Source organism: Fukomys damarensis, unplaced genomic scaffold (assembly GCF_012274545.1).
Source record: "Fukomys damarensis isolate Sample0158 unplaced genomic scaffold, DMR_v1.0_HiC HiC_scaffold_19, whole genome shotgun sequence".
Classification (NCBI taxonomy): Eukaryota; Metazoa; Chordata; class Mammalia; order Rodentia; family Bathyergidae; genus Fukomys; species Fukomys damarensis.
The window spans coordinates 64,729,396-64,738,265 of record NW_022900931.1 but is presented as its reverse complement, the minus strand read 5'-3'; the positions used below and the strand labels follow the sequence as shown (position 1 = coordinate 64,738,265).

The 8,870-nt window shown below is 54.5% G+C and overlaps 1 protein-coding gene across 3 annotated transcripts in view; it reads right to left on the bottom strand.

Moving 5' to 3' along the window:
* Positions 1-8,730, bottom strand: part of Ppfia3 (PTPRF interacting protein alpha 3) — a 16,050-nt gene extending 7,320 nt beyond the window's left edge. For 2 of the 3 annotated variants that reach the window (XM_033765882.1, XM_010640744.2), the window contains exons 1-14: positions 8,596-8,672; positions 8,097-8,261; positions 7,636-7,710; positions 7,264-7,338; positions 6,740-6,961; positions 5,406-5,552; positions 5,164-5,298; positions 4,361-4,444; positions 4,090-4,221; positions 3,676-3,738; positions 3,472-3,551; positions 3,133-3,277; positions 2,469-2,656; positions 658-880 (exon numbers count right to left, since the gene is read on the bottom strand). In XM_033765882.1, coding sequence (XP_033621773.1) covers positions 658-880; positions 2,469-2,656; positions 3,133-3,277; positions 3,472-3,551; positions 3,676-3,738; positions 4,090-4,221; positions 4,361-4,444; positions 5,164-5,298; positions 5,406-5,552; positions 6,740-6,961; positions 7,264-7,338; positions 7,636-7,710; positions 8,097-8,207 — 1,680 coding nt within the window. In that variant the 5' untranslated portion in view covers positions 8,208-8,261; positions 8,596-8,672. Of the gene's footprint in view, positions 1-657; positions 881-2,468; positions 2,657-3,132; positions 3,278-3,471; positions 3,552-3,675; positions 3,739-4,089; positions 4,222-4,360; positions 4,445-5,163; positions 5,299-5,405; positions 5,553-6,739; positions 6,962-7,263; positions 7,339-7,635; positions 7,711-8,096; positions 8,262-8,595 lie in introns of all 3 variants that reach the window. The other variant, XM_010640746.2, reaches the window with a different exon arrangement.
* Positions 8,731-8,870: the final 140 nt, after the last annotated feature.

Genomic DNA, 8,870 nt, shown 5'->3' with positions numbered 1-8,870 from the left:
AGACAACAGCAACAGCAACAGAAACAAGAACAAGAAGACAGAGTAGCCTAGATTAAGTGGGGGCCATAAAGTCATAGACTGCAGTTTCCCAGGCAATTGACAAGCTCGAAGTAACTTTGCTTTTGGTGTCAGGAGTGAAATATGATGGGCCTCAAAGCTAATGAGTTATAGATTCTGCAATCAGAAAAGCTGGGTTTAGGCAAATAATGATAAAAATATCTCTTTGCTTCTAAGTTCAATTCCGAGGATCTAATTGTAGTTCTCAAAATTTTGTTAAAGAAGAATTTTTAAAAATCCTATGTAGCTGGACATGATAACAGAGTCTTGTAGCCCCAGCTACTTGGGAGGCTGAGGCAGGAGGATTACTTGAACTCAAGAGTTTGAGACTTGCACTAGGCTGGGCAGCAGAAGACCCACATCTCAAAAAAAAAAAAAAAATGCAGACTCTAGAGGGATGAGACAATAGACCAGATGTGACTGAAGTAAAATCGGGGCTTCCAGAATCCAGTGTCTTAGCCTCCCTGTCCTCTGGGCTGGACGTTCCAGGGAAAGCTGAGCATGCCTCAGAAACACTGTTTGCAGGGCTTGTTGCTGCTGTCTGTTGGGAAACCCTGCTTCCAACCTCTGCCCCTGCCATGGAGATCATAGAGCACTCACAGCCTTGTCAGTGCCCTCTCGGGCAGGGCTGGGCGGTGCCAGGCGAGGTGTGGAATGGCCAGAGCTGGGGGGAGAGGGGCTGGCGAGGGTTGAAGTGGTGAGGGAAGGGGGCAGGGAGCAGCTGCTGCGGTAGCGGCCCAGGGAGTCCAGGCCAGAGCTGGACACTCGGCTTTCCAGCTCCTCGGCCCTCTGTTCTGTCGTCTCCTTCTCCTCTTGGATTAACCTGGGGAGGGAAACAGGAGAGACCAGGTAAGAGAGAACCTGGGATCGCAATGGGGGTCGGGAGAACTCTGGGAAGGTTCCTGAAGTCAGAGGGCTTTGGTGGATTCCCCAGGGCCTCCTGGGTTCAAGGGGAGCCAAGCAGTCAAGATGGTATCAGGAAGTCACTGGAAGAGCCAGGGATTTAGCTCAGTGTTGCCACGCCTGCCTGGCAAGTGCAAGGTCCCGAGTTTGAGCCCCAGTACCAGGAGGAATGGGGGTCGGGAGAACTCTGGGAAGGTTCCTGAAGTCAGAGGGCTTTGGTGGATTCCCCAGGGCCTCCTGGGTTCAAGGGGAGCCAAGCAGTCAAGATGGTATCAGGAAGTCACTGGAAGAGCCAGGGATTTAGCTCAGTGTTGCCACGCCTGCCTGGCAAGTGCAAGGTCCCGAGTTTGAGCCCCAGTACCAGGAGGGGATCATAACTATATAAGAAGTTCTATAAAATCATAAAAAGATACCCATGGGCAAGAGAGAATGTTCTAGCAGGGCACGGTGGTGAACACCTGGAACCTCAGCACTCAGGAGACAGAGTCAGGAGTGCCACAAGTTCATGGCCAGCCTGGGTTACACAGTGAGTTCAAGGCCAGCCTGAACTACATAGAGAGACTCGGCAAAAATAAATAAATAAAAATAGGGAGCGGCACCACACCTTTCTCTTTAATGCAAGGTCATGAGTTTGATCCCTAGTACAAAAAAAAAAAAAAAATAGGGGGAGAGAATGTTCCAAGAAGTTGCAAGAGCAAGATCATGATAAGATGAGGGTGAGACCAGGGACTCTGAGGTCAAACTGCAAAGTCACAAGGTCATTCAGTACTTGAGAGTCAATAAACAGAGTTTGAATCGAAGGTGGTGGTCCTGTTGGGTTACTAGCTGGAGGCCCATGTTTTATGCTAAGAGAATTGCCAAATAAGTGATTTCTGGGAAGTTGGGATAGCTCTCCATGGGAGAGTCTTCATAAAGTGAAGGCTTTTTTCTACTAGGTAGAAATTATTTGGGTATGAAGTTGAGGTTTGTTTTTTTGTGTTTTGTTTTGGTATGGGGGATCAAACTCGGGACCTTGTGCTTTCGAAGCAGGAGGCGGCACTGCTGGGCTAAATACTCAGCTCTTGAGGTTCTTGATTAATGTGTTAGTGTGAGATTCTTGATGTTTCTGCTTGGGGACCTTCTTGTGTTGAGATTCCGGGGTTACCAGAGATTGTGGGTACTAGTTATGTGAAGCCATGAAGTTCATGGTGTACTGAAGATCTTGATGCAGTGAGTTGAAAACTGTGTTTGCTTTGCTTTTGTGATACTGAGGATAGAACCCAGGATTTCCTATGTGCCTGGCAAGTACTCCACCACTGACTGGCACCGAGCTCAATGACGTTGGTGTTTTCGAATGCAACCTTTGATGTGCCTGAAAATTGTGAGAACCAGCTGAGACCTCTGGGTGTATCGTTGGGGATTCCTGGACACTTGGGGGAATGCTGAGCTGACAAATTCCTTGAGGGTGGTGGGAAAGACCCGGCTGTGGGGTCAGGCAGGGCAGCTGGGCGGGGCTGGCGAGGGCTCACTTGATCTCTTTGTTGATGGCCTCCAGCTGCTCCTGGAGCATGATGGCCAGCGTCTGCACATCAGCCTGCCCGCTGGGCGACAGCAGCTCGGCGCCAAACATCCCTTCTGCCTCCTCCTCATCTGAGCCATCCAGCTCCCCAGGGAATGGGGGTGGCATGGACCCAGCAGGAGTGGAGCGTTCCCAGTCCTGTCTGTGTGGTAACAGAAGGATGCAAGGTGGGTCAGGGCCATGGCGGGCACTGGGTCTTCATTCACCAACCCTGACTTTGTCCACCTGCGCTGGTGTCTCCTAGAGGAGCTCACTTGCTTGGTGGATCCTCTTCTTAACCACGCCCCAAGTTCTCCGAGTCACGCCCACAGCCATGACCCCGCCCCTCCCACGTGTCCTTAGCCCAGCCCACTTTCTCCTTCACTTGGCTCCACCCTCTCTGTGATTCTGCCTCTTCCTCCCCATTACTCTCCAGTGCTCACCGTGTTCCGGGACATTCACATGGGGGAGCAGCAGGTGGGTGGGAACAACGGAGTTGCAGGAGAGTAGAGAAGGGAGGAGAGGAGAGCAGTGAGTCCAGGAGACCCTGGCTCTCAACCCAGTCTCCTCTCTGAGTCTCCCAGAGTGGCTCCATGCCCCATCGCTGCCCGCCCAAGCACCGCACAGCTGCTGACCTTGGAGGGCTCGTCTTTGACCCCCGACCAGCGGCCCCTCTTGCCTGCCCGGCCGCTGCCAGCCCCATACGGGTCCAGGGGGGCACCAGAAGGTAAAGTGGGTGCCTGAGAGTAACGGAGCTCCAGGGCACTGCCAGGGAGAGACCTGTGGGCATAGGGAGGGCAGTCAGGCAGGGGTCAGGGAAAGGGAACAGAGTCGGGAGTCAGAGGACAGGCCTAGGCACAAAGGTCATGAATCTAAGGTCAAAAATAAGAGGGACGCGTGGCAGTCTCTGCAGGGCAGCGAATAGGGATCAGAAGGAAAGAGCTTGACCAGAGCGGGCAGGGGGCTGCTGTCACCTGGAGTAGGAGGAAGGTGGCCTCCCCCGAAGCTGGTCGATCTCCATTTGCATCCGCTCCATCTCAGCCAAGAGCTGCTCCTGGGGTAGGGGTTGGAAGCACAGGCTGAGAATCTGCCCTGCCCAGGACGTCACTTCCAGCCCCTCTGATCCCAACCTCAGCAGCCGCTGCTATCTGCCATCTGCCCCCTGTCCCAGGCCTCACCTTGTTCAGCAGCAATTCATCCTGCAGCTTCTTCATGTTAGCGATCTCCTCACTCAGTGAGTTCTGCGGGGACAGGGCTTAGGTGAGAGCGAAGCCGGAAGCCCCTGGGCTGCCGCGGCCACCAGTGCACAGCGGAGAGGGGAAACCAGAGGGAGGGGTGGGGACACAGGCTGAGCCGCAGGAAGGGGGGATTGGGGAGTGAAGTCCGGATGTCTGTAATCTCCAAGCCTTCAGGATTTAAAGGTCCACACAGTTTGGGGCTTTGGGAAAAGCCAAGGGCTCAGGGCATGGGCTCCCCTACAAATCAGCTCTTGGATCTTCAAGTGACATGAAAAAGCGGTCTCAGCAAGGAGCAAGCTGGAATGCAGGAATGCGGGTTGAGGGAGATTTAGGGAAAGTCCGGGTGGGGCACACCTTCTCCTCCAGCGCCCCCATGCGCTCCTTGAGGTGCAATTGCAGCCGCTCATTGGACTCGCTCAGCAGCTTGTCCACCGTCTCTGACAGCCGCTTATTGTGGTCGTCGTTCATCTTTTCCCGCTGCCGCGCCTGCGCAAAGAAATGCACGGGCTTTAGCGGGGCTCGGACTGGTCCCGCCCAGGCCCTTCCTCGGCGTCGAGCCCCGCCCCCTCATCTAAGCCCCACCCTTCCCCAAAGCATCCCCCTCTGCAGTCCTCAGCCCTCTCACCCGCTGCAGCTCCTGGTTCTTCTCCTCCAACTGGGCTTCCAGCTGCCGAAGCCGCTCCTCAAAATTCCCATGACGTTCCTCAGCCTAGCAGACAAAACCCACAGCCCCCGTCTTTGCCGCAGAAGGCTAGGTGCAATGCCCCACCCACCGGGCTCCAGGCTCCTCCCCTGCCATCCAGGCCCCGCCCAGTCTACTTTCCATCTAGTCTATTTTCTCAAGACCTGATATCCACCCACCTCAGGTTGCAAGCCACTTTTGTGGGGGGCAGGGCCTCCCTTTGTAGTTCAGGCTGACCCTGAACTCACTATCTAGCCCAGGTTGGCCTCCAACTCATGATGATCCTCCTGCCTCAGTCTCTCAACTGCTGGGATTACAGGCATGCGCCACCATGCCTGGCTTTTTTTTTTTTTTTTTCATACTGAGCATACTGAGGATTGAACCCAGGGCCTCTGCACTGAGCCATATCCCCAGCTCTTTTTAGTTTATCTTCTTTTCTTCCTTCCTTTCTTTTTTCCCTATTTTGAGACAGGAGCACGAGAGGTTGTCCAGGCTTGACTCAAACTTGGAGTCCTCTTGACCCAGCCTTCCAGAGTGGATCGATTACTGGCATATGCCACAACACCTGGCTCTGTCCTTTCGTCCTTTTAGTTCAAACTAGAGTATGCTGTCCCTCCTCCTTAAACCCCCAAGCCCTGCCCCACTTCTAGTCCTCCTTTACTAGACCCCAGGCCCGGGGTCTCCTCCAACTCCTGGGGATTCAAGGCCAGGCCTTCTCTAGGCCCCGCCCACATTGCCTCCCTCACCTTGTTGAGCGCTGCCACCCGCTGGGCCAACTGCGCCTCTATTTCGGGCAGGGTCTCAGCCTTCTGCAGTGTCTGCTGCAGCTTCTGCTTGGCATCGTCCAACCACTCAGCCAGCTGCCGGCTCTTCTCTTCACTCTGGGGCAGGGACAGGCAGAGGTATGGAAAGGGAAAAGTAGTCACATAGGCCAGAGTATGGCCCACATCACCTCTCCGTGAGGGTGGGGGTGCGGGGTGGCACTCACCTGCCTGTACAGCGACTCCTTGCTGGCCAGCTCATTCTCCAGCTTGTCGTTGGCATCATGCAGAGACGTGGCCTCACGTTGGGCACTCAGGTAGCGCTTTTCCAGCGTGGTGATCCTCTCCTCCATGTCCTCCCGCTGAGCCAGTGCCTGGGGGCGTGGGGTCCACATGGACTACAACTCCCAGAAGCCCCTGGGGTATCCTAGGTTTAGAACCCAGGCAGGGCCACCCAGGAAATGAAGTCCCCTCCTCTCTGGGTGTCAAGCGATGGTACCTTAAATCCCCTGACACCTGAAAGTTAAAGTGGTGCGCCACACCTTCCATATCTTCTAGGGCACTCTGAGTGAGATTTTCCCTATAGATAGCCCAAAGGCCCCTGTGACATGAAGTCAAGACACCTTTGTTATAAAAAAAAAAAAAAAAAAAAAAAAAAGTCTTAGGTTTCCCAACCACTTCCAGCCCAAAATGGACTTGGAATTACAGAGCATGTGCACTCCTGTCTCATGGGTGTCAAATCCCCTTCCACTTAGAGGGCACCCCGCCACCAAGGCAGCACAGGTTTAAAACCCAGCTGAGGCACTCCAGGCTATGAAGAGCAATGGGCTCCTATCTGGGAGCCCTCATGGTGGGAACACATTTCCTAACAGTGCTAGTGACCTAACGTCCTGAGTGAAAGCCTAAGGATGAGGTGAAATAAAGTGCTCACTCTACTTTCTTAAGCACCACCTTCAGGAAACCAGGCCCCACACTTCCTGGAGTGTTAGGATTAGGGGCAAGGGGCTTAATAAGTCAGGAAAGGTACAAGGCCAACAAAAGATTCAGTTTAAGCCTGTGGTAATGGTACACGCCTGTGATTCCAATACCCTGGGAGGCTGAGGCAAGAAAATCACAAGTTCAAGTCCAGCCTGGGAAACTTAGTGAGACTTTGTCTCAAAATTTTAAAATAAAGGACTGGGGATTTAGCTCAGTGGTTCCACCACCTGCCTTGCAAGTACAAGGTCCCAAGTTTGATCCCCAGTACAAAAAAAAAACAAAAAAAAAAACCAACCTAGGAAATTTTTAAAATAAAGAGGGCTGGAGATGTAGCTCCATGTGAGTGCTCTGGCTCAATCTCAACACATGCACGTGAGCAAACACACACGGAGATTCCACTTTGGGCACAAGAGGATGCACCACAGCGACATAATTGCCAGGCAGTCACTCAGACAGGAGAGTCCACATGGCTTGACAACTGCATCCAGGTTCTACCACTCATGAGCTCAATGACTTTGGCTAAAGGGGAAAAGGCTGGGAGGAGGGAAATCAAAGGTCAGCACACTGGGGGCTGTGGCCTCACCTCTTTGAGGTCGCGCTGCAGCTTGGAGTTGGCCTCCTCGGCCTTTCCCAGCTCACGATGAGCGGTGCCCAGCTCCTCCTCCAGCTGGCTCATCTGCCGGCACAGCACAGCCAGGCGCTCCCGAAGCTGGCACACCTCTGCACGCTGCCGCTCCAGGGCCTCCTCCAGCTCTGCGGTGCGCCGGCTGGAATCCCCAGCCGGACCCAGGCCATTGGCAAGGGTCTGGAGTGAGAGGAAGACACAGAAGTTAGAGCGGGGAACACAGAGATGTAGAGGGGATCTGAGGGGAAGACTGAGCAGCTCGGGTGATGGGGGTAAGGATCTAAGACCATTATGGATCTTGCAGATCAGAGTCCACCAGGGTCACAGAAGCTACTAGGTGACCTGAATCAGAGGTCAAAAGCCATAAAGGGTGCTAGGAGTTCACATGTCCTAGGGTCAGTTTGGACCATAACAAACATAAATGACCATCACAAAGCCAGGGAGTTTGGAGGTGTCATAAAGAGGGGACTTTCACCTCTCACCTGCCCGTCTCCATCCTTTCCCGGCTCTTCCAGCCCAGATCTCCTCCTAGACAGCTGCTCTCGAAGGCTCAGAGTCTGGAAAAGGAAATGAGGATCAGAACAAAAGGCTCTGGGAACTCTGGTTTTACTACCTACAGGAAAGGTAGAGGTTTCCTCTTTAGTCCTGCCATTTAGCGGTGTTTTCTTCAATCCCAGTCTGAGCCCCAGATCTAGGCTCTTCCCTTAGCCTCGCTCTCACTGGGAGGTTCTCCGCTAAGCCCTGTCCAATACAATCTTCCCCCAGACCCCACTGGTTTCCTTGCATGATGAAACCCCATTGGTTGTCTGCCTGATCAGTTCAGCCCATTGGTAGTTCCGCCCCAAGGAACCGACCTCCTGATTGCTCAGCTCCAGCTCCTCCTCCAGCACTGCCACTCGCTCCAGCGCCATACGCAGCCGCTCCCGGACCTGGGGATGAGGATGGGGGAGGACAGGAATGAGATGGAGACCACAACGAATCTGGGACAAGTGACCGTGGCCCAAACCCTCACCACCCCGGGACTGGCTGAATAGGGCAATAAGGATTCCACTCTCTAAATGAGTGTGTGGCTCCCACCAGAGGCCCGGCAGCCTCTCCCACTGGCAGCCCTTTCTTGAGCACCCCAGTTTACAGTATTTTCCTTTTATCAACCATTCTGGTCGCACGCAGCCCTCGGGGCCTGTCACAGTCGGGCATAGTAAACCTTCCTCCCACTTAGGACATCCCCAGCAAATAACAGCCAGAATCTCCCCCACTCTGGACGGCCCAGTCAACCATGAGTTCCTGTTCGTCCTCGTTCTTCTGGTTCTCACACCTTCTCATCCAGGGCCTTGTGGTGCTCGAAGAGGGACTTGAGCGCTTTGAGCACCTCCACCTCGGAAGAGACCCCGCCAGGAGACTGGGCCTGGCGCTTCACCACGGTCATGCGCAGTGACCTCTCGTGCCTGGACACGAGGCACTCTAGATGTTCCAGGAGGAGCTAGAGGAATAGGATACCAAGTCAAGGAAAAGAGGCTACGGGGAAGGGGCAGGATCCCAGGGAGGGGTGACAAGTGGGGAGGACACAGAGAGGAAGAGGGGGAGCCAAGCATAGGGCACTGAGACAGGTGGTGAAAAAAGAGGGATAACAGAGGCAAAATCAAGGAAGGGAGGTGCACGAACAGGAAACAGTCATGGAGATCAGAAAGGGGACACAGAGGAAGGAGGGGGACCAGAAGAGGTGGCTAGGCCGGAAGTGGGAGCCGAGAAGAAGACAGGAAAACAAGATGTGGGGGTCAGCCTGCAACACCGAGGCCACGCCCCACACCCCTCACCCGTGTGTTGTTCCGCTCCGCCTTCAGCTCCGCAATCTCTTCTTCCCTCTCCAGCAGCTGCTCCCGACATAAGTTCAACTCCTTCGTCAGAGCCGCGAACTCCTGTGGGCAGGATTCGGACCATCGGCTCAGGGTTGAGGGTCCTGGGATGCCCGACTAAGTCCCGCCCTTCTTGTCACTCAGGCCCCGCCCATTCGAACAAGCCTCCCCGACCCCGCCCTTCCAGGGGCCAAGCCCCGCCCCTTCCGCACTGCCCTCCCCTCCGAGGTCCGAGG